At 44.8% G+C, this 24,408-nt stretch overlaps 1 protein-coding gene and 1 non-coding gene across 2 annotated transcripts in view; both read left to right on the plus strand.

Moving 5' to 3' along the window:
* Positions 1-24,408, plus strand: part of G3bp1 (G3BP stress granule assembly factor 1) — a 32,016-nt gene continuing 7,608 nt past the window's right edge. The window contains exons 1-6 of the mRNA XM_051168170.1: positions 1-140; positions 15,492-15,604; positions 17,098-17,179; positions 18,698-18,871; positions 21,767-21,860; positions 23,229-23,322. Of these exons, the coding sequence (XP_051024127.1) occupies positions 15,510-15,604; positions 17,098-17,179; positions 18,698-18,871; positions 21,767-21,860; positions 23,229-23,322 (539 nt within the window). The 5' untranslated portion in view covers positions 1-140; positions 15,492-15,509. The remainder of the gene's footprint in view (positions 141-15,491; positions 15,605-17,097; positions 17,180-18,697; positions 18,872-21,766; positions 21,861-23,228; positions 23,323-24,408) is intronic.
* LOC127208851 (small nucleolar RNA SNORA29) lies at positions 12,665-12,804 on the plus strand. The gene has a single exon (XR_007833122.1). It is a non-coding gene; the product is annotated as a small nucleolar RNA SNORA29 (small nucleolar RNA).

Consider the following 24,408-nt stretch of genomic DNA (forward strand, 5'->3'; position numbering starts at 1 on the left):
CGTTGCGCGCGGCCGGGAGCAGCATGTTGGGCTGAGCGCGACTATATAGCGGGCGGCGGGCACGCGTGCCGCGGCATCGCGCGAGGGACGCCGCCACCTCCTCCCACGCAGTAGCCCTGTCCTCCCGCTCAGCCGCACAGGTACTTGGGCCGCGGGTGGGGCTGGGCGGATGCCGGCGGGGCCGGAGCGGAGCCGGGCCCGCGAGCAGGGCGCCCCGGGAGGCCGCGCGGCGCGTCCCTACCCCCACCAACGGCCGGCGCGGCCTCCTGCCTGCGCCCTGGGCCCCGCGCATGGTCCGCCGCTCCAACGGCCTTATGGGGCCCCCGGTGGGCGTCACGCGGCCGCCTGGCCCGCGGGCTCCACGCGCATTTCCCGGCGCGTGCCGGCTCCCCGGGATGATTTAGCTGGGCCTGGACTTTAAGGAAGCCTTCGGGGATGGGGGTGGGGAAGCCCACGCCGAGGAGAGCGCGATCGCGCCTCCCAAGGCTGCAGAGCGGAGGCGCGCGACCCCGGGATCCAGGGCTCAGTGGTGCAGGGACAGTCAACCACGCCAAGAAGTGATCTCCCTAAACCCCACTGTGTGCTCCTGCACTATGCCGAGAGTTTCCTCCTTTCCCGCCCTTCCCGGTCACCTGGGTGCGATCTGGTAGGTACAGTGACCTGGAGACAGAGGTGGGTAACTTGGACCGCTTTTCTCAGTCGGGAGGGCACAGGCATCTGTGCAGGCTGCTTGGCTGCGGGACACCCTTGACCAATGAGCTCTTGAACCTGGGTTCAAACCTCAGCGTGGGAAGACTCGTGGTGGCATCTGTGAGTTCCAGAGAACGGAGGTTCCAAGTGGGGTTTTGAATGACAAAGGAGGACTTGGCTTTCTTTGAAACGACACAGATAACTACGTGAATAGATAGATGCGCCTCTAGTTTAGCTTCTGGGAAAAATAGAAAAGAAAATACAGCCAGTGGAATGTAACTAAGGAGTGTGCACCTCAGCAGGTCCGAAACGCACCGAGAGGTAATGGGAAATTCCCGCCAGCAGGAAGTCGTCAAGCGCTGTGACACTAGATCTCTTCCAGGCCCCTTCTAACTTTTAATGTTTTAGTTTTGAATCAGAACAAACTTAGATAAAAACTTTTGAAAAGATTTTAAAGTTCAAGGAAACAAAGAGTTGAAATTCTCACCAGCGTTGAGGTTAAAGTTTGAAATTGGATAGGACCTGAGATCTAGCTCAGAGGTGGAGCCCTTGGCGTGGAATACAGGAAGCTCCAGGTCTAAACATCAGAGCCAAAAAAATAAGTCACATCTGAAATTGCTGGGGAAAGGATGGTGTCCAGTGTCCAGTTATTGTGAATTTGGATCCCAATCACTGATTGGGTTTGCTGGCAAGCACAACAGTTAGGTCTCCTGCTAAACTATCTTATGATCAACTTTTATTTATTTATTTATTTTGGTTTTTCGAGACAGGGTTTCTCTTTGTAGCCTTGGCTGTCCTGGGGTCACTTTGTAGAACAGCCTGGCCTCGAACTCACAGAGATCACTTGCCTCTGCCTCCCGAGTGCTGGGGCAAAAGGCCAGCGCCACCACCGCCCAGTTTATTTTTAATTCTCACCAAGGAGCCCCGACTGGCCCGGTACTCACTGTAGACAGGTTGGCCTGGCTCGCAGGAGGCTCTCTGGATCCTGAGTGCCAGGAGTTAAGATGTATCCCACCAAGTCCAGCTCAACTCATATGTTTTAGACCTTTCTTAGCTGGACTTCTAGGATTTGCAAAGATGTTTTCAAGGATTTGTGATCAACTTTTCTTTCTGTGTGCTGACTTTCTTTGGGGTGGTGGTGGGAGGGTGAGACAGGGTTCTCTGCGGAACAACCCTGGCTGTTCTAGACTCCCTTTGTAGACCAGTCCCAGCCGTTCACCTGCCTCTGCCCTCCGCTACCATGCCTGGCATGCTGACTGTTCTTGAATGTTTAGGATAGCCTTTGCTCCCAGCTTTATAAAACATGTTAGTTTGTAGAACCATGTCATCAGATGTTTCTGATTGAAACAAGACTCCCAAACTCTCAGGGTGCACAGCCTTGCAGAAAGTTGAAGACCAAAGAAGTTAAATGTTGTGTTTGTGTTTCCAAATAAATACAAAGTGTCAATAAAGAACCAAACACCTGGAGAGTGAGCGCTGAGCTTGTTGGCTGGTTTGTGAATATGACATTGTTTCCTTGACACTTGGTAGGGGTTCCTTTCGTCACATTTTAAAACAAGGGACTGGCCTGCATTTAATCTGGGAAGTTTGAGTCTAGGTTAATTTTATTAACTGCTTGAGGTCACATATATCAAGGTGAAATTATCTAATTGAGGGAAGTTTTTGTTAATTTCCTCCTCACATGTTCAAAAGAGCTGTGCTCTTGGCCTCAGGCAGGTGGTTACTAGGGCAGGAATAGGAAAGTGACTCCCTAGAGTAATGTCAGAAGTGAGTTGAAGCGCAGAAGCACTGGGCCCTACCTCTCAAGCTGGTCAGAGGTTACTGTTGTTGGAGTTAACAGGTAGAAAACTGGGCAGTTTCTTTGTTCTGTAACTCACACTGTAGTTTTCAGTTCTCAGCTGTCAATCTAGAACTTGAACTTTAGATTTTGGAAATGTGTGTCCTTGACCTGTTTGAAAGCAGGTTTATTTAGTTTTGGTTGTTATCTTTTTTTTTTGTTTTGTTTTTTTGTTTTTGTTTTTTTGTTTTTCGACACAGGGCCTTGGCTATCTGGACTCTCTTTGTAGACTAGGCTGGCCTTGAACTTACAGAGATCTACCTGCTTCTGCCTCCCGAGTGCTGGGATTAAAGGCTTGTGCCACCATGCCAGGCATCATCATTTTTATAATGAATTTCCTTGCATTTCTGAACTCTGTAGAAAGCACAAGGCATAGGTTGACTTTGTTTTTTAATGGGTTGATGATTGTATACTTTTTTTAAAGACAGTTTCTCTGTAGCCCTGGATGTCCTGGAACTCTCTGTAGACTAGGCTGGCTTTGAACTCAGATCTGCCTGCCGCTGCCTCTACACTGGAACTAAAGGTGTGTGCCACTAACACCTGGCTGCATATGCTTTTTAATGAATGAGTCCAATGCTAACAAATTTAATAGAAAACTGAGAATTTGACACAAACCAAGTGTTTTTTTTCCTCCATATTTTTGTCAGTGTAATAAAACTGCCTATGTTTTTTAAGTTACAGTATTCAAATAGCGTTGTATGCTTTAGAATTGACATTGAATTGCTGACTTACAGAGGGGGTAATTGTCAAATAGATAGATCAAGCTAGGTATGTGGTGCACACCTTGAATTCCAGCACTCTGAGGCAGAGGCATTCTGGGTTCCAGGCAAGTCTTGTCAATATAGTAAGTTCCAGGCCAGCCAGAGTTCCATAGTAAGACCCTGTCTCAAAAGAAAAAAAAAATTGTCATGTCCCCTTCTTCTGTAGTTGTCATAGTTAGTGGGGGAACCTTTGTACAAGCTCAGGAGTTAAATTTAGATTGAGCAGCTGTCACCCCATTTGCAGCTAGTGACTAGTGACTGTTAGCTAGAAATATTTACTATTCTCTAGTTAGTTGTTTTGTTTTTTTAAAGTGTGTCTTTATCTGGGAAGACTATCTGCTAGCCAGAGGATAGGGTTAAGAGCTAGGAATACTTGTAATGCATGGTTTGCATTACAAAGCAGAAAGCTGCATCCTAGAAAGAGATGTTTTAGCTTTGTAGTGCTGCTCTTGAGCTTGTGCTGCATTTCAGGTATAAAAGGCAAAGAGAGAAATGTGTCTTGGTTAGGGCACATCATTGCAGGCACCCATTTCTGGTGGTTGGTCACTGAATGGTTACTTTTGGTAGGGCACCCTGAAATTGGCACCCAACATTTTCTAGTATTTTAAAAATGGTTTTAGGACTATCCTCAGCTACATAGGGAACCTGAAACTCCATCTTAAAAAAAAAAAAAAAAAAAAAAAAAAAGAATCCTGGCATGTCCCTTTGCATTGTGGGAGCCAAGGAGTAGGAGCTATTGTTCAGGATTGAGTGTAATGTACTTTTTCATCTAGTTACATTTTCTTTTCTTTTCTTTCTTTTTTTTTTTTTTTTTTTTTTTTTTGTGGTGCTTGAAATCAAACCAGAACCAGGACCCTGTGCATGCTTGGCTGTCCTGCCCTTGAGTTACATCCCTAAACTTTGGGCTATTGCTGTCTAGCACAGGCTGCCTGGGCTCCTGAGGCTGGGATCTAGGGTGTGCTGTCACACGTGGGTTAACTAATTCTCTGCTAACTTTGGAATAGCCACAGACTACTCAGGGAGAAAATTGTCCAGCTTACTGAGTGTTTCTTCCTGGGAAACTTAGTATTTGAGATAGTTTTAGATGTATAGAATTGCAGCACAGTCTGCCGACCTCATCCGATGCAGTCTATGTGTATTTACTAAAGCAAATGAACATGGAGTAGGCTTTATTTTGGCTTCCTCGGGTCCTTCTGCAAATGGCCTTTTTCTGTTTCGGGATCTACTCCAAATGAGTGCCTATCCTTTAGTCCTCTTGTCTCCTTAGTCACCTCTCATCTGTGAGTTTCTGTTCTTTGTCCTTTATGACCTTGACACTTAGGATCTCATTTGGGTTTGTCTTATGACTAGGTTGGGTTTTTGGATCTGTATCTCATGGTACCTCGATGGTGTGGGGAGGGTGAGGTAGTTGTGTTTAGCTTTCCACTCTTTCTTAGTCCAGCTCATAGCCAAGGGAAGGGAAATGCAGCTCCTTCCTTTAGGAGAGACTCTGAGTCTGTAGGCCAATTAGTATACCAAGGCTGCTAAGATTGATGGATTTTCGTGACAAACTCTCACTATGTAGACCAGGCTGTCCTTGAACTCAGATCTGTCTGAAATGCTGGAATTCCAGCAGACCCAGCTCCCCTTGTTTAATGGGAACTTGCGGTGGCATTGATTTTTATTCTTTGACTTGTGCTCAGTATTATCTTAACCAGTTTTTATTATGTATATGTTAGTGCTTAGTTGGTATAATAATTCTGCCCGCCTCCCCTTTTTTGATATTTCTCTTTTTGTGATACTGGCATCGCATCTAAGGTCTTGGAGATGATAGGCCTGGGTTGACTGAGCTATGTTCCTAGTCCTCTTTTTTATTTGAATTTCTTGCCCTGGATGGTCTTGAACTCTGGAGCCAAGGCAAGCTTTGAACTTGCTGTCTTCCATGTTCCCTGAGGCCTGGCTGCATTAATTCCTTGCATTACTTAATGGGCTATTTTGTCTGGCCCAGCTTAAAATTAGCCTTTCACCAGGGAGAGTTTTGGAGGGATTGTCATAGGTAGGTAGTGAGTCTAAAGGACTTAGGGCACTGATTGACAGACTGTCCCAGCTGGTGCTGGGCCTACACCTGCTGTGGAAGAGATTGGCAACAAAGTTACTCTGGTCCTGGGCAGACGTTGTTTCAGTTCCCAGAGCCTGATTTCAAACATTCAAGTACAATGAATAACCTTCAAACAGATAGCAAGTGTCACATCCTCAGCGTTAGGGGCTTTGATGCATTTGTAAAAGGCCAAACTGACACTTTGACACTATTCAGGGATAGTTAATACTTTGCTTTTGTTTTTGTTTTTGTTTTTTTGAGACAGGGTTCCACTGTGTATCCTTGCATTGTTTTTTAAAGAATTCCTTTCTGAGGAGAGCTGACTCCAGCAAGTTGTCTTCTGAGCTCCATGTTCTTTCTCTCTCTCTCTCTCTCTCTCTCTCTCTCTCTCTCTCTCTCTCTCTCTGTGTGTGTGTGTGTGTGTACATGCATGCACACTAAATATTTTTTAAAATCATAAACCTACCATGGTGGTGCACACCTGTAATCCTAGCACTCAGGAGACAGAGAGAGTCAGGTAGATAGATCTCCTGAGTGTTAGACCAGCCTGCTCTCTGTGGTAGATTTAATGAAGCCAGGTCTATTCCTTTTCCAGTGTAGATTCCCATTCCCTTCTGTTTTTCCCAGAAACCTTTTAAATGTCTTTTCAGGCTGTTAGTGCAGGGTGGAAAATTAAGGATGGCTTTATCAGGATTTATTGGACAGTAGAGCACATACATTTAAAGGGAGTAGTCTGAAGTTTATGATTGTGTAGTTATCATCACAAGACAGTGAACAGTTTACCCTCCAAAAGTATTCCCTGTTCCCCTGTGTGTTTTCTCTTAGCTAAGGCAGCAGGCTCAAGTTTAGCCTGGGCAACTTAGTAAGATGCTGTTCAAAAAAAAAAAAAAAGGCGGGAGAATGCTGGCCTTGCATGCACCAAGTTCAAACCAAGCACTGGGGGCAGAATCCCTCATTAACTTATTTTCAAGTACTTTGTCTCTGGAAGGTTGGCCCACTGTTGGCCGATTTGGTTTGACTCATTTTAAGATTGGGTGTGTGTGGTGAGCTTGTGCATACCCATAGAGGCCAGACGGGACCATCAGAACCCTTGATGCTGGAGTTACAGGCAGTTGTGAGCCGCTCAGTGCTGCTGCTGGGATCTGACTGAGCAGGGTGTTTGATCATAGAGCCACCTCTCAACCAGCCCCTTGGGTTTGCTGTTGAGTATGTGTATTGAATTGTATTACCCTCTCTTAAAGAATTTTATGTATATATATGTGTGTGTGTATATATATATATATACATATATGTATTCCTCATCCCCCACCCCACTCCCCCTGCCACCCAGATAGGATTTCTCTGTGTAGCCTTTGCCATCCTACACCAGGCTTTGTAGATCATGCTGGCCTTGAATTCACAGTGAACTGCCTGCCTTTGCCTCCGCAGTGCTGGGATTAAAGGGGTGCACCACCATGCCTGTCGAGAATGAGATATATTTAATTGCATTTGTACTGTTCTTAGTCGTGTGTGTGTGTGTGTGTGTGTGTGTGTGTGTGTACTCTTCAGATTATTTTAAAATTTTTTATGTGTTTTGTCTGTATATAGGTCAGTGTGAGGGTGTCAGATCTTGGAGTTACAGATAGTTGTAAACAGCCATGTGGGTGCTGGGAATTGAACCTGAGTCCTGAAAGAACAGTCAGTGCTCTTAACTGCTGAGCCATCTTTCCAGTCTGTTGAACGCTTTTGTTTTTGTAATATGGGGAATTGAACCCACTGAGCCATACTCTCAGTTCAGACAGTCTTATCAGTTGCGTTGGTCCATTTGTCTTATGTCATAGCTAACCTGTGAAAAGAACCCATTTACATTTGTGTTAAGACTGTCTATCTGACTTTACTTTGCAGGTATTGAAAATGTGTAGAGTCATTTTCCTTAGTATAATGTGGTGCCTTTTTGACAATTGACCTGTTTTATTTAAACTGTTTTTTTTTTTAAAATCTCTTCCTACCTGGTTTCAAATTCACAGTGTAGTCCAGGCTGGCCTTGAACTCACAATCCTCCTGCTGAGGTTTACTCAGCACTGGCATCATTACAGGTGTGCCCTTCTATGTCTGGACTTCTGTGCTGACTTCCTGATTATTATATGGACTGACTTGGATAATCAGATTGGCCCTTAGACTCAGCTAATGTGGTGCAGTCATTGTTGGTTTTCGCCATGTAAATGTGCATGTGGTCACCTGTGGCAAGAGCTCAGCCAGTCTCTCTGATGTTACCAATCTTATAATTTACAGACATGGCAGCATTTATGTGTGTTTTTGTCTTATGCTCATGGGTGAGGTCTTGGTCGATGGGCCCAGGAAAAGAATTCTAGGTTATTCTTTCGAGGCCCTGTCTTGGTCCAGAACCCACTCATGCTACCTGTGACCAACTAGGTGGCATGCTTGGAGAGCCTGCCTCCCAGTGGTAGCTTTCTGTGTTTTGTTTGTGGTCCATCTGCACAGTTCTGCTGTGATTACGTGCCCTGCTTTTCTTATTTGAGTGTTGCTCCTGTTCTGTCTTTTACTTTTCTGTCTTTGGTGCTGGAGACTGAACTAGAGGCCTGTTCCCTTACCACTGTAATATTCTGGATAGTAACTTATATCATGTTGCTTTAAAAGACCTTAAAACTATTACTCAAAGTGAGCTGTTGACATCCTGTTTTTGATTTTGTTGGAAACAGTAAGCAGAGCTGTTGAAACTTTGGCAGTGGGGTGGCTGGCTTTCATCATTCCTGCTCCTTTCGTCAGCAACTGGAGTGGACACTGGTAGTTTTCTGGACTTAGGGGGAGGACCCAAGTGGCATTGTCCGTTTCAGCAAAGATGTGACATCTAGCAACATGAGGTCAGGTGAGAAGTTTTGAAAATGTATGTAGAAGCTTGCAAGCCAGTTAGTCCAGCCAATAGGAAATAGATGTGAGTTGAGGGGTCAGTGATATTTTGTGTATGTGCATGTATTAACTGCTTTTTCTTTTTGTGGCTCTGAGGCTGACTCCAGGTTTATGCCAGGGGAGCACTCTGCTGCTGATTCCACCCCTGCAGCCCTGCATAGTTTACGATTGAGTTTCTTTTATTGAAAATAGAATTTTTTATGCAGTATATGCATATACATATATATGTTTGTTTTGTTTTTTGAGACAGGGTTTCTCTGTGTAGCCTTGACTGTCCTGGACTCACTTTGTAGACCAGGCTGGCCTCGAACTCACATTAATCTGCCTGCCTCTGCCTCCCAAGTGCTAGGATTAAAGGGGTGCGCACCACCATGCCTGGCGTTTACAGTATGTTTTGATTACAGTTTCCCCTCTCCCAGCTCCTCCCAGATCCTCTTCCCTTTCCCACCCACTCAACCCAATCTACATCCTTTCTTTCTCTTTCATTAGAATACACACAGGCATCGAAAACAACAACATCATACAAATAAGATAAGGTAAAATAAAATCAGACAAACCAGAATAGGACAAAAAGCGGAAGGGGAAAAGACCCAAAAGACCAGGAAACACAGATACTGAGACATACATTTACACACACAGAAGACCCATAAAAACAAAATCGGAAATCATAAGCAAAAGATTTGTTAGGTTAAAAAAAAAAAATGGCCCAGACAAAGCATTGTGAAATAAAGAAAACTCCAAAAATCCCATGGAGTTTATTTTGTGTTCACCATCTACTGCTGGGTGTAGTGTGATTGAATGAGACTCCATCAGGATTCTTCCTTTTTGGGTGATTATCAGCAAGAGATAGCTTCTGGGTTAGGGTTGGGCTTGTGTCCTCTTTCTCAACGCTGGGTCCCCATCTGGCCCTGTGCGTGCTGTCACAGTCCCTTTGATTCATGTATGCGTCAACTTTGTTGTGTCTAGAAGGCTGTGTTTCCTTGGTGTCTCCTGTCTCCACTGGCTCGTACAATCTTTCCATCTCCTCTTCTGCAGTGATCCCCAGCCCTGAAGGGAGGGATTTGATGGAGACATGACATTTAGGACTGAATGTTCCAAGGGCTCTCGCTCGCTCTCTGCACATCATTGCCTCTGAGCTTGTGCTGTCGCCCTCGGGAAGAAGCTTCTCTAGTGGAGACTGAGTAAAGCGCTAGTGCATGAGCGTAGCAGAATGGCAAAGGCTTGCAGTCGCTTTGTTGCTGTGTTCCTCTAGCACTATTTTATTTCTCTCTGTCCATGGCTTATTTAGTCTCAGGTTCTTGGCCTCCTGAGCCATGTCAGGCACCTCCCATTCCATCTCATGGAGTGGGCCTTAATTCCAGTGATTGAATATATTGAAGGACTTGCAGATTGCATAATAAAAATGTGACGTGGAAGGCTGGTAGGAGTAGCTCAGTGTTTCAGAGTGTTTGTTGTTACTGTGGAAGACCTACCTGAATTTGATTCCCAGCACCATGTCGGGTGGTTCACAACCATCTGTACTTCTAGCGCAGGGGGATTTTGGCCTCCTAGGGCACCTGCACACATATGACATGTGTGTACACACACACACTCACACACACAGTAATTAAAAAAAAACAAGTTGTAAACATTATTGGAATGTTAAACTTTAGTGAAAATGGCTTATTTAACCAACCCTTCACTTTTCCTAGGTTAATTTTCTTTCATTTCTGATTTCCCAAAATCATAATGATTTAAGGGTAGGACGTATATCCTACCCCAGCGGTTACCATCCTGGGAAACAGTGTAAGAAGTAGGAGTGAGCTCAAGGAGGCCGTTTGGAGTGTCTGTGAGCTTGACTGTCTTAGGACATGGTCTCTGTGCTTTCAGACTCCCTCTAGGCCTCCCAGGGTGTGGGAGACTTGCTGTTTCTAGTTGAAGTCATCCAGCTGGCCTGCTTCCTGGTGCTGAGTGTGTAGAAGCTTTATCGCTAGCCTGTCAATTACACTGGAAATGGGGGAGGTGTGTGTGTCCATATTTGTAGCTATTTCTAAAAGCTCTTTGGAGAGGACACAGTATAAATCGTCAGAAGCTCTGGCTGAGTGAGGAGGAACCTTGGAGCCTCCACAGCTTGTGTTTTCATAGAACTTGACCATTTTCACAGGTTTGCATTCAGTCTCCATTCATTACCATGGAGCAGATGTGTTTCTGAAAGAATCTGTTTGAATTGTTTTTGTTTTTAAATTATTTTAGGTTGGAGAGAAATGGGTGTTGATAGCCTATTGAGGTCTGGCCTTTGAGGCCAAGGCTGGACGGAGATGAGTTCTGGGCAGGACTGGGCTACATAGAATTAATCTGCTTCAAAGAATGGAGAGTTGACTAGTTTTTGTGAGATAAAAATATTCTGGGAGCGGGAGGGCCAGAGGGATGGCTCAGAGGTTAAGATCACTGCCTGTTCTTCCAAAAGTCCTGAGTTGAATTCCCAGCAACCACATGGTGGCTCACAACCATCTGTAATGAGATCTCGTGCCCTCTTCTGGTGTGTAGGCATACATGAAGGCAAAACACTGTGTACTTAATAAATAAATAAATAAATAAATAAATCTTTTAAAAAGAAATATTCTCGGGCCGGGCATGGTGGCACACGCCTTTAATTCCAGCACTCAGGAGGCAGAGGCAGGCAGATCGCTGTGAGTTCGAGGCCAGCCTGGTCTACAAAGTGAGTCCAGGATGGCCAAGGCTACACAGAGAAACCTTGTCTCGAAAAACCAAAAAAAAAAAAAAAAAAAAAAAAGAAATATTCTTAAGGGTCGCTGTGTTATCCATGGTTCACCTTTGAGCCAGGAAAGAGGATGGGTTAGTTGGACAGTAATTTAAAATGTAGATTACCTCAGGGAGGCAGAGGCAGGTGGATCTCTGAGTTCGAGGCCAGCCTAGTCTACAAACTGAGTCTAGGAAAGCCAAGACTACACAGAGAAACCCTGTCTCGAGAAAACAAAAAAGGAAAAAAATGTAGATTACCTTAAATTCAGTGGTCGTTCTGCCTCAGCCTCTCAAGTGCTGAGATGACAAGTGTGAGCTACCATGGCCTTCTGTGATGTCTGAGAATCCCTGATGTTCAGTTGTTGATTTTTTTTTTTTTTTTTTTTTTTGGTTTTTCGAGACAGGGTCTCTCTGTGTTAGCCTTGGCTGTCCTGGACTCACTTTGTAGACCAGGCTGGCCTCGAACTCACAGCGATCCGCCCGCCTCTGCCTCCCGAGTGCTGGGATTAAAGGCGTGCGCCACCACGCCCGGCTTGATTTTTTTTTTTTAAAGGAAGAGTTCATTTGCTTTACTAACTTTGTAGTAAGTAGACTATCGAGGTAAGTCAGGGCAGGAACTCAGCAGGAGCTAGATGTTTGCTCAGTTGTTTGGCGTGGTGTTCCAGTGCAGTACAAGGGCTGCTGGGGTCTCTTGGAGGAGAGAAGAATCTTGGCTGAGGGTGCAGGGGACTCCAGATCATCCCTCCGTGTCTCAGCAGCTTCCTGGTGGTGTGGAGACAAAGGAGGAAGTGGAGAATTTTACAGTTGTTACCTTAACTCTGAAGACTGGAGTCAGATTCTGAACCTAGACAAGTGGGCACATGTGAGGTCTGCGGTCCACCTTTCTGATGTTTATTGACTTAGGATTAGAGTTTCGTGCTCCGGGTGCCACTCGGAGCTTCTCCATAGTAGGGCAGGGCTTCTGGCCATGTCACCTACCAAGTTCATGTTGGAGACCCACATAGCTGAACTAACAAAATAAAGTAACAAGACTTGAGAGATGCTTGATTAAGAAGATGCTTGATTAAGAAAGAACACTTGGTGTTCCTGCAGAAGACCCCTGTTCAGTTCCTGTCACCCACATCTTGACTTACAAACTACCGGGTCTCATTTAGAACGGCCCTGACTGATTCTACACCTCTGATGTCACGGTTGTAGTTGGAAAATGAACAACCTTTGGAATAATTTAAGTTTCAGTGAAATAAAATAAGTGGGTCAGATATTCAAGAATAGTGCAAGAAATGGGCCATGCTGTAACTTAGCCCTGGGAGGCTGAGGCAGGGAATTGAGTTCCAGGCCAGCGTGGTTCATGGTGTGAGACTGTCTCATAAAACTATACACATATACACATGCACACACACACATACACACCACACACAAAGAACAGCACGGCAGCCATGTGTGGTATAAACACCAGTAGTCAGAGCAATGGTGATTTTATTAGGGAATCATCCAAGCCAAGAAGTTTGAAGGTGGCTGGAGCCAACACACCAAGATCCTAGCTTAAAAAAAAAAAAAAGAAGTAGGCATGAGCCAGAAGAGGGTACAAACTATTATGAGGACCTGATGGAACCAGTCCGTGTTACGCACAGCACTCAGAACGCTTGGTGCCATCCCATTTGACTACCACACTTTCTCCTGACAGTAGATTTTGGTGGCTATGCTTATGGGATAGATTAACGGTGCCATGATCTGAAGAGAGAGGGCTTTTCAGTGTCCTCCCTCTATATGAAATGGCTGGACAATAAACCACTGCTTACGACAGTTAGCACTGTTACATGTAGTAAAACGTAGAAGTTTGAGTGATAAACTTGAAAGGAATTTTCCCTCACATGTAGCCCTGGCTGTCCTGAAACTTAACTCTGTAGACCAGGCTGGCGGAACTCACAGGATCTGCCTGCCTCTGCCTCCGGAGTGCTGAACTGAAGGCGTGTGCCGCTGCTGCCTGGCTCCCTCCCATATTTTAAACAGGAAAGCAATGTGCTGTATCAGTGAAAGTCCAAATATCAACAGAGATGTTCTTGAGAGAAATTGATAATTCTGCTGAAGTACCCATGCTTTCCTAAATTAGTGGAATAAATGGTGATTTCTTCTTTAGTAGATGGTGTGCTGCTATAAAATACAGATTAAAGCTGAATGGGTTGGACAGGTGGTTCAGAGGTTAAGAACACTGTTTTCCCACAGAACTGGAGGTTGATTCCCAGCACCCACATGGCCGCTCACAATCATTCATAACTCCAGTTAGGTAACCTATGTGTTACCTAGACATACATGCAGAGAAAACACTGAGAACATATATTATACTTTAAAACAAAATTACCCTTTTATACTGTAAACTAAATTTGTTACATTCTGCTTTACTTGCATGTTTATTTGGGTAGTTTTATCTTCCATGAGCTAGACTCTGTTGTGTGACTTCCTTAGGAAGATGTGGGCCAACGTCTGCCCCGGTGAACTTGTTGGTAGCACCATCATCACCTGATGCAGGAACTGCAGCTGAGAAAATGGGCAGGATATGCCATGTGTCAACTTAGAAGGAGGTGCTACATGCGCCATATACTGTCATGGTGCTGAGGATTCACCAGTGTCTGATTTTTTTTTTTTTTTTTATATAATTTCTTTTTAATTTTATTTTATATCCATTGGTGTGAGGGTGTCAAATCCCCTGGAATTGGAGTTATAGACAGTTGTAGCTGCCATGCGGGTGCTGGGAATTGAACCCAGCCAGTGTTCTTAACTGCTAAACCATCTCTCCAGCCCCTACCAATGTCTTTGTAAACAGATGTATTAACTGTCAATCTCCATAATTTTTTGGGCTGTTAGTTTTAGTAAAAAAATATCATGTTAATTTTATATACTATTTGATTTTGATATTCCTTTATCTTTATTTTACAATAAACCAATGAGTATGTTAAATATGTTAAGAATTATTTGTAGAGGTTAAATTTTTTTTCCCCCTCGAGATAGGGTTCTCAATGTAGCCTTCTCTGTTCTGGACTTGCTTTGTAGGCCCGGCTGGCCTTGCACTCACAACAAAGATCCACCTGCTTCTGCCTCCCAGAGTGCTGAGATTACAGGTTTGTGCCACCACACGGGTTAAACTGTTTTTCTTTTGGTTTTGCTTTTGTTTTTTGAGACAGGGTTTCTCTGTGTAGCCTTGGCTGTCCTGGGCTTGCTCTTTAGACCAGGGTGGCCTCAAACTCACAGAGATCATGTGCCACTTCATCTGGCTTTGGCTTTATTTATTTATTTATTTACTTATTTATTTATTTATTGAGACAGGGTCTTATTACATGGCCTTGGCTAGCGTGGAGGTAGAAATGTAGACAAGGCTGGTTTTGAACTCAGAGATCTGCTTGCCTCTGCCTTCTGAGAGCTAGCATTAAAGGTATGCATTGCCATACCTAGTTAAAATTTTCTTTTATGTATAGTTGCTAATATGTATGTATGTGGAACACATGTGTGCCCTGTGCCTGTGGAGACCGGAAGTAGGTGCTGGAGTTAAAGATAGTTGTTAGCCACCGTGTGGGTGCTATGAACTGAACCCTCATCTTCTGGAGAACACCCAGTATTGTGAACTGCTGAACCTTCTTTCCAGTCCCTGTAGAACTCACTCTGCCTGCCTCTCTCCCAGATGCTGGGATTAAAGGCATGTGCTGCCACCACCACGGGCCTGTATGGTTTTTTTTTTTTCTTTTTTTTTAAATAGAGCAAAACTTTTGTCCAGGTAGACTACTAGAGTGTGGTGAGTGGTGTCTAGGCATTAACTATACCACCTGAGGATGTTGTCCTTGCGTCTCAGATGGGAAAACAAGAGCGAGCTCAGAGCAGTGCTGCAAGGTAGTGCCACACGCGGTTAGTCCCAGCCAGCCCCCCCCCCCCCCCCCCCACCCCCCACCAAAAAACGGTGGAAGTCCTTTGCGTATGCTGTTTAGGTTAGTAACTGGGCTGGCTCATGATGGAAAGAAATGTATACTGTTGGGGTTTTATCTCTAGTTTAAGAAGACTGGATATTTGGAATATTGAGTTTTCATGTATTCATCTGATTACAATACATAGGAATGTAAAAACTAGATTTAGTTTGCTCTTATAATGTTTATTCCTTTTTAAACTGATGAGGTAGAGGTAGGCGGATCGCTGTGAGTTTGAGGCCAGCCTGGTCTACAAAGTGAGTCCAGGATGGCCAAGACAACACAGAGAAACCCTGTCTCGAAAAACAAAGAAAGAAAGAAACAAACAAACAAAAAGACTGATGATGGCTGTGGTTGTTCCATTTCAGCATTTAGGAGGCTGAGGTTGTCAAGTTTCTGAGTTCGGCGCTTGGCAGTGAGACTCTTAGGGATGCTGAAGTGATCCTGTGGTTAGTTGCTTAGCAAAGTGAGTCAGTGTCTTTCAAGCTCTTGTGATTGGTTGACTGACTTGTGGTATTGTTTTACAGGTTGACTCGACCAAAGCGATGGTTATGGAGAAGCCTAGTCCCCTGCTGGTCGGGCGGGAGTTTGTGCGACAGTACTACACCCTGCTGAACCAGGCCCCAGACATGCTGCACAGGTGTGCTCTCGTGTGCCAAGGAGGGGTGTTGTGGGGTGCTCTGCACATAAGCACCTACCTGTAACTAGAGGGTTAGAAACGGATGGACCATGTTATGTAGCTCTGGCCTGGCCTGGCCTGAACTCAGAGATCTGCTACCTCCACCTTACTGGGATAAAGGTGTCCATCGTGCCCAGCTCTCACAGGTTGACTTTGTTAGTGAGGTGGCGTGAATCTGGCATTCTTACAATGTTGCAGTATATAAAACTATCAGGCCTTAGGATAATTTTGCACAGAAGTTATAAGGTGTATTTGCTGGGCCAGAGCACTATGTTGCCTTTATTTTTTTATTTTTTTGAGGTTTACGTTTTCAGAACAGTTTTGCTTCTCTTGACAACTTCATGGTGAAGCCTCCCAGAGCTGCCTTCGTCTGGTAGCTCAGAGGGTTTAAAACTCAGCGGAGTCATTCTGAGCAGCAGAAAGGAAGGGTCTCTGCACGTTTTAACTCTTCTTCCTTTTTCTTCATTTTTGCTGGGTTTTATGTCAGTTTTTTCTCCTGCCTTGGAAGCTAGTTAAGTTTATGGTGTCAGAATCTGCATCAGCACAGACGGAAGCTGGAGCTGCGAGACCCTGCGCGCCTGTCTCTCAGTGCTGTTACAGCCTAACGCTTTATTTTCCTGCATTTCCATTCCTGTCAAGGGTGTGGAGGAGAGAGCAGACCTGCTGAAGCGAGTCCCTTTAATAGCTTGAAAAGTACAAGGTGCCACTCGCATTGGCGCAAGCCTTTAATCCCAGCACTCAGGAGGCAGAGGCAAGCACATCTAAGAGTTTGAGGCCAGCCTGCTCTACAGAGTTCCAGGGCAGCCAGAGCTACATAGAGAAGCCGTGTCTCCAAAAACAGAAAAAGGTAGCAAGTTAGTGTCCTTTGGGGGTCAGGTAGATGGAAGCAGGACACACACAGCAGCAGCAGTATGGACTCATTTATTTTAGGGTTTATTGGGCTGACTTCAGATGTCTTCAGTGATCTGTGGTTACTATTTTGCTGTACATCTCTCTATCCTTTTAATGAGAAGAGGGTACCGAGTGTGTAGATGAGGGAGAGCTGGAGGGATTGAGGTTCGTAGCAGCCATGCACAGGACAACTGCCCACTGCCTTCTAGGTGGAAGGCACAGACTCTCCAGGTCCATGACAGGGCAGCTGTGCTCAGCGGAAACAGGAACTTGACTTTGATTTTAAGTGCCTGGCTTTGCTGCCAAACTCCAAGGTCCTTCCCAACACGATCATCCTACCCTGAAACCTGGAAGTCGGGACTTGACAACCACATACATGGTCATGCCTCACTGACTGAGACTGTTCCCACTCGGGCGTGTGCAATGGACTTGTCGTGCACAAGTATAAGCAGAGTCCCTGCTGTGAGTCTGCCAGTGAGGTGGATAGGTACCAAGCCTGAACACTAAGTACCTGCTCTTCGGGTCCTTGGAAGATGAGAAGTAAATTGCCTTCTCTTGTACAGATTTTATGGAAAGAATTCTTCCTATGCCCACGGGGGCTTGGATTCCAACGGGAAGCCAGCAGATGCAGTCTACGGGCAGAAGGTAGGTGCTGTGGGCCCGCAGCAGCAAAGGAGGTAGCTTCCTGCCTACCGGTGCCTGGGGGCGAGTCCTATGTAATTCCTTGGTTTGCTGAAATGCCTGTATGTTGCCACATTATATTTTCTGTGTTAGATAGCTGGCTTCAGCATAGGAATGTCATTTCTAAGTTAAAATTCAAGACAATTACTTGATTTTTGTGTTGTTTGAGGCATGACTTTGATGTGTTCTCACTGTCCTGGAACTTGCTGTGTCTCTGGCCATCCTCCTGCTTCGGTTTCTCAAGTGCATGGATTGCACATACATGTGGCACGACAGTTTTGTTTCTTGTTTTTTAGTTAGCTTTTCTTTTTTTAAAATGGTTTGTTTATTTTATGTGCATTGGTGTTTTGCCTCTATGTATGTCTGTGTGAGAGAGTTAGATCCCCTGGAACTGGAGTAACAGACAGTTGTGAGCTGCCATGTGGGTGGGTGCTGGGTTGAACTTGGGTCCTCCGGAAGAGCAGCCAGTACTCATAAGAACTAGAGCACACACAGTTAGCTGGGCTATATTGTAATAGTAATGTATGCATTCTCTTTATCTGTTGTTGGGAATTTATTTTTTAATTCTTTCAAAGATATACTTATTTTTTTATGTATTGCGGCCACATATGTCTGTGCGTCATGTGCATGCCTAGTGTCTGAGGAGGCCAGAAGGGTGCTTTGGAGTCCCAGGACTGGACTTACAGTGCTTACACTGCTATGTGGATGCTGGGAGCTGAGCACAGGTCCTGCAAGAGCCGCAAGAGCTCTTAAGTTGGAGCCATCTATCTCTCCAGCTCGGAAGTGTTTACATTTATTGGTTTTTGGGTGAGTGTGACTGTCATGGTATGCATGTGGAGGTCAAGGGACGCCTTGTCAGGGACTCTGGCTTCCACCCTGTAGGTCCTAGAGGTCACACTTGCATCTTCAGGCCCCATAGCAAAGTGCCCTGACCTGCTGAGCCACCTCACTAGCCTTGGATTTATTTATTTTTTTAACTCGATGTTGTGTAGATTTTGTGTTACTTAATTTTCTCATTGCTGAGACAAATACCTGAGAAAATCAACTAAGGCAGGAAGGGGCATTCAGGGCCACAGTTTGAGGGTATAGTCCACGGTGGAAAGGCAGGGTGGCAGGAGCATGAAATGAGTGCAGGTGCTCAGTTCCTGCTTTCTGCTGTACAGGCCGCTAGCCTGTGGAATGGATGGGTCTTCATTCCACAGTTTCTAGGTCTGGAAACCCCCTCTCAGGCATGCCCATGGCTTCCTAGGTGATTCTTGGTCCTGTCAGGTTGGCGGGAGATGAGTTGGCGTGGACCTAACAGGTTTCTGCCCTTCAGTGTGCTAGTTCTATTGCGCTTCAGATTGCTTTGAGACTGCTCAGTGACTGCTTGCAGGAGGAGCCAGAGGATCTGCCAGGGTCTGTCATTGGTGCTGGCACCTGCTGTTTCAATTTCTGAACTGGTGAGTTCCCAGGGGATTGACTCTTGCCTCCATTTCTCAGGAAATCCACAGAAAAGTGATGTCACAAAACTTCACCAACTGCCACACCAAGATCCGCCACGTGGATGCTCACGCCACCCTGAATGATGGGGTGGTCGTCCAGGTGATGGGCCTGCTGTCCAACAACAACCAGGCTCTGCGGAGGTTCATGCAGACCTTCGTCCTTGCTCCTGAGGTACGGTGCATCACGGCTGTTGGCTCTGTAGTGAGGGAGCACTTACAGACCAAAAGCTGTGTGTAGTGTCTGCATTCCTGGCAGCCAGTGGTTGTGGGAATGTCTATAGGGCCAGAGCTGCTTTGTCCTGTGCTGGAGCTGTGCTGTCGTCACTGGCCCAGGGAGACATTTTTGGGAGGTGTCTTCCATCTCCTAAGGATGGGGAATTTTGTCTCATAATCATCCCGTTGTTATCACATTCAGGAAATACCTTTCAGTATAACTCACTTAATAATCCATATTTAAGTTTCAGAAAATATGCCATTATTGTTTATGCATAGTAGTTTGTTTTCCTGATCCAAGATTCTGTGTGTAACTATCCATTGTGTCCTGGTTGGCATTGGCAGTTCTGAAGAGCACAGTCACATGTTGTTCACACTTGATGTGTTTTTCTTCTACTCATCATTTAGTGGCTATGATGCCACTTAGTTAGTGACTCTGGTTTCCCTAGGTAATGTGTATGTACAGGTCTTGCCATTGCGTAGTCAGGTAGTTTTTATATCTGGTTTGTAAATTGTGACCAGTCTTTGGATTCTGTATGGACGTGTTGCTGTTTACCAGAGTTTTGTATGCTGTCATTTGAGGATCTTGGCTGAATGGAAGGGGGGCAGGTGGGAATGTCTGATCTCATCCTCCACCCCATCATTCATTCATTTCTAGTATATTTAATGAGTTATGATTCGTTAATAACTGCTTGGCATAACCCTTATGTCCCGGACCTAGTCAGGGGGAACTTTTCATGCTGAATGAGTGTTTTCTGTAGTATTCATCTGAAAAATACTACTTAGGATAGTAAAACTACTATCCCTATCTTAAAAAAATAATCACTTTGGATGTTTTTGTTTTGAGATAGCATCTCATTATGTGGCTCAGGTTGTCCTGGACATCACAGTGATCCTCCTGCCTCAGCTTCTCAAGTGCCAGAATTGCAGGTATGCACCACCATTGGGGATCGAAGTCAAGATTTTTGAAGGAAGATTTACATTAGACTGTAAAATACTTGCCAGCCATGATGGTGTATACATGTAATTCCAACTTTCAAATATATATATATATATACATATATTTTTGTTTTATGTGTATCTGTGTTTTGTTTGCATGCATATAGTGTCCTTAGAGGGCAGTGGGTTCCCTGGAACTGGAGTTACAGGTGGTTGTAAGCTGCCATGTGGGTGCTGGGAATTGAGCATGAGTACCCTGCAAAAGTAGCCAGTACTCTAAACCACTGAGCCCAGTAATTGCATATTTTGAGGAGCTTAGTCAGAAGGTTTGCAGGCTTGAGGCCAGCTCACAGTAAACCGAGAGATGATGACTCAAAGAAGGAAGAAGAAAGACTTGATGACTTAAAAGAGGAAGAGGAAGAAGAGAAGAAATGGCTTGATGACTTTTCCATGTGGGGAGGATTTTACAGCCTATATTGCTAATTACAGGCTTATCACAGTTCCCTTTTGTCTTTCAAGGGAAGCATTTATCTCCCTTAAGAAAATTTATTGTTAAGAGCACTGGCTGCTCTTCTTGAGGTACTGAGTTCAGTTCTCAGCAACCACACGGTAGCTATGACCATCTATGAGATCTGGTCCCTCCTCTGTTGTGCAAGTGTACATGGAGACAGAGCATGGTATACATAATAAGTAAATAAACTTTAAAAAGAGAGAAAATGTATTGTTGCATAAACCATTTCAATATAGAAAGCATTACAGTATGCTTTGGTTTCCCATTTTTTGTGGATGAGGGAACAGGTTTAAAAATTGAACAGCCATAAGTGAGATGATAGGATTTGGGCTCACGCATGTGTAAACCACAAGAGAAATCTTTTAGTTATGCCACCGTGAGTACCTGGATTCATATTATTTTTTTAAGAGATTTTAAAAAATGGTTTATTTACTTATTTATTTAGTATACAATGTTCTGTGTGCATATAACACCTACAGGCCAGAAGAGGGCACCAGATCTCATTATAGATGGTTGTGAACCATCATGCGGTTGCTGGGAATTGAACTCAGGGCCTTTGGAAGAGTAGCCAGTGCTCTTAACCTCTGAGCCATCTCTCCAGACCTTGATTCACATTCCTACATAAGAGTTAGGGTATTTTTAAAGACCTGCTAGAGCCTTTAATCCCAGCATTTGAGAGGCAGAGGCAGGTGGATCTCTGTGAATTCCAGGCCAGCCTGGTCTACAAAGAGAGTCCAGGACAGGCAAGGCTACACAGAGAAACCCTGTCTTGAAAAACCAAAAAAACCAAACCAAAACCAAAACAAACAAACAGAAAAAACCTAAAACCAAAACCTCTGCTTGGAGATGAGACTGCATACAATGCCTTTAAATGGTTGTCTTTGGCATCCTGTGAAAGAGTTTTACCTATTTTTGTTCTTTCTTTTGTCCGTCTGTCCACCCACCTTCCCTTCCTTCCTCTATCTGATGCCCGTCTGGTGGTAAGGATGATGATTTTAACTGTATCTACTTGGTTCTTCACAACTGTACAAGCAGGATTTCACACAGTAGGGTGTCCAGTCTTGCATGGATGACATCGGCTGTCATGAGTGCTGTTAGCAATTAGACTTTACTCTTCCCTTAGTGGTTATCAGAAGCCAAGCCCTGTTGAGAGACAGAAGTCTTTGTAGACCTTGCCGGATGTCTGCTGGGGGCAAAATCTCCCATAGCTGATAACTCTTGGTGTAGTGACCTTTTTTTCCCCTAAAGGAAGGAAGGGCTTGCTTTGCTTTGTTTTGAGGGTACAGTCCACCAGAACAGGCAGTGAGCACGTGAGGCAGCAGGAACCAGGACGCAGAGAGATGAATGCTTGTGATTTGTTGTTTTTAAGTCTACATAACTGAAAACTTGTTGCTGACTTTGCAGGGCTCTGTTGCCAACAAATTTTATGTTCACAACGACATCTTCAGATACCAAGATGAGGTCTTTGGTGGCTTTGTCACGGAGCCGCAGGAGGGTGGTAAGTGTGAAACTGTAGACGTGGCTACTTTTGTGGGATTTGAAAGCGCTGTCAGACTGACTTAGGAGAATGTTTCTTGTTACACTGTATTTTATGAATTATCGGTGCATGAAAGGTCTGCAGGGATTCCCCTAGGTAATGTGAAAGGTCGGTCACCGGTGTGCCTGTGAGGGGTGGTGAACACCAGGCAGTCCTTCCTCTAGGGAACCCCAGTTCTGTAGGATGGGCATTAAAAGTGCCTGCTTTGTTCTGCAGGGAATGCTATTCTAAAGCTTTGTGCTGTTGAAAGGGTAGAGGACGGCTAGAAGAAAGGGCAGACTGGAGTGCAGAGTCAGACCTGTGGAGAGTAGTCTCCACGTGGGTTTTGCTTTTTTTTTTTTTTTTTTTTTTTTTTTTTTTTTTTTTTTTGTCTATTGGCTTTGTTCTGCAGTGTTCCTCACAAAGTTTGATGTTTTCTTCATGAGAAGGAATTTTGCATCAGCCTTTTATAGTTAGCTGCCTCCCTAGGAGAAGGGAGTCAGTTTTGTTTTTTTGTTTTGTTTTGTTTTTTTGAGACGGTGTTTCTCTCTGTGCAGCCTTGGCCATCCTGGACTTGATTTGTATATCAGGCTAGCTTCTAACTTACAGAGATCCGCCTGCCTCTGCCTTCGGGGTGCTGGGGTTAAAGGCGTGCACCACCACACCCGGCTGGGAGTCACTTTTGAGGGAGTCCCAGCTTTTCTCTGGGTTGTAGGCCCAGGGAGGAGTATTCTAATGAGAACCCTGTGACCACAGTAGTGTGGCCGGGACTGAAGTCACAAGCCAGCCTGTGCTCAAGCCTGCCTCACAGTTCACTTGCTGTGTGAGTGCTTTCCAGGCTGGCCTTTGTAATAACATAGGTGTTCTGTTCTCTCTCCACTGTTTGTATATGTGGTTTTCTCAGCTAGGACAGATGTGAGGCTGGTGAGCCCAGAGCAGCGTGTAGCCCCACAATCCCACCCCAGATTCAGAGCAATTGTGAATCCTGTGGCAGACATCCCGGTTTTTCTCTCTGTTGCTGTGATGAAGTAGCCCAACTTTAGGAAGGAAGCTTTTGTTTTTGCTCACAGTTTAAGGGGATAAAGTCTGTCATGGTGGGGAGGCAGGATGATAGGCAGGCAAGGCATGGTAGCAGGAATAGAAAGCAGAGAACCTTTTCCTTTTTAAGGATTCTGTGTTCTTAATTAAAATGCTTAATTTTTCCCTCAAAGTCTGCGCTATGTGCCATGACTTTACCAAATTGCCCTGTTTTCTTTTCTGTGATGTTCTTTGTGTCTGTAATAGAACCTGTAATTTAAAGAATTTGTGGATGTAGAGCAATCATAGTTATTTTACACCTCTTCCTCTCAGAATCTGAGGAAGAAGTAGAAGAACCTGAAGAGAGACAGCAGACACCAGAGGTGGTGCCTGATGATTCTGGAACTTTCTATGATCAGACTGTCAGGTAAGAAGACTTCACATGCTCAGGCTTTCAACAAATACTTGGATTGTGCTGGACAGAGACTAATTTGAGGAGGTGAGCGAGGTTTGGCTCTCTATCCAGTCGATAGGGCCTTGGCAAGTGTCCACCAGGTTCCGGATTTGATCTGCAGCACTGCAGAAGGCAGGTGTGGGGACAAGCCTGCAGCCCAGTGTCCCAGAAGAGTTTGAGCATGACGTGTGTGTGCTCTAGAGTGGGACTGCCTCCAAAGAGGCAAAGCAATGCTAATTTTCTAGGAAAATATTTTAATGTGTTATTTCTAAGTAGCAATATGCAACTTGTTTGTTTTTATAGGATGTATTATAAAAACTATTTAATGGGGACTGGAGAGATGGCTCAGTGGTTAGTACTCACTGTCTGCTCTTCCAGAGGTCCTGAGTTCAATTCCCAGCAACCACATGGTGGCTCACAACCATCTTTAATGTGATCTGATGCCCTCTTCTGGACTGCAGGTGTACATGCAGGCATAGCAGTGTATACATAATAATAAATATTTTTTAAAAAAACTATTTAATGTTTATGAGTTACTTTTATGGTTCAAGTCAGTTATTTTGGAGAAAGGCTCTCAACTGTGTAGCTGAGGCTAGCCTAGATCTACATGTGTTCCAGCCCTTCCACATGTTGTAGACACATAAATAAACTCTTCTGATATATGTATATTCAGACCCATAAGCTAAGTAATGAAAGTTTCTTAGCCCAGCACAGCATGAGACTCAGAGAAAGCTGAGTGGCACAGGATGACCTGAGACTATTCCTGGGACTTCCGAGATAGAAGGAGAGAATTGATTCCTTCAAGTCATCCTCTGACCGTTACATGTCTGCTGCAGCACATGTGTCCCAGCCCTCCTCCCCACAATAAGTAAATGCAGTACATTTTAAGGCTGTCCTGGGGAATGGGGGTGACCACTCAGCTGGGATAAGGGCACTGGCTGCTCTTGCAGAAGACTTAATTCTCACTACCTGCGTGGTGGCCTAGAACTTCTTTTTAACTTGAGTTGTAGGGATATGATGTAGTTTTCTGGCCTCTGAAATCTTTGGCATTCTTTTGGT

This window comes from Acomys russatus, chromosome 25 (assembly GCF_903995435.1).
Source record: "Acomys russatus chromosome 25, mAcoRus1.1, whole genome shotgun sequence".
Lineage (NCBI taxonomy): Eukaryota > Metazoa > Chordata > Mammalia > Rodentia > Muridae > Acomys > Acomys russatus.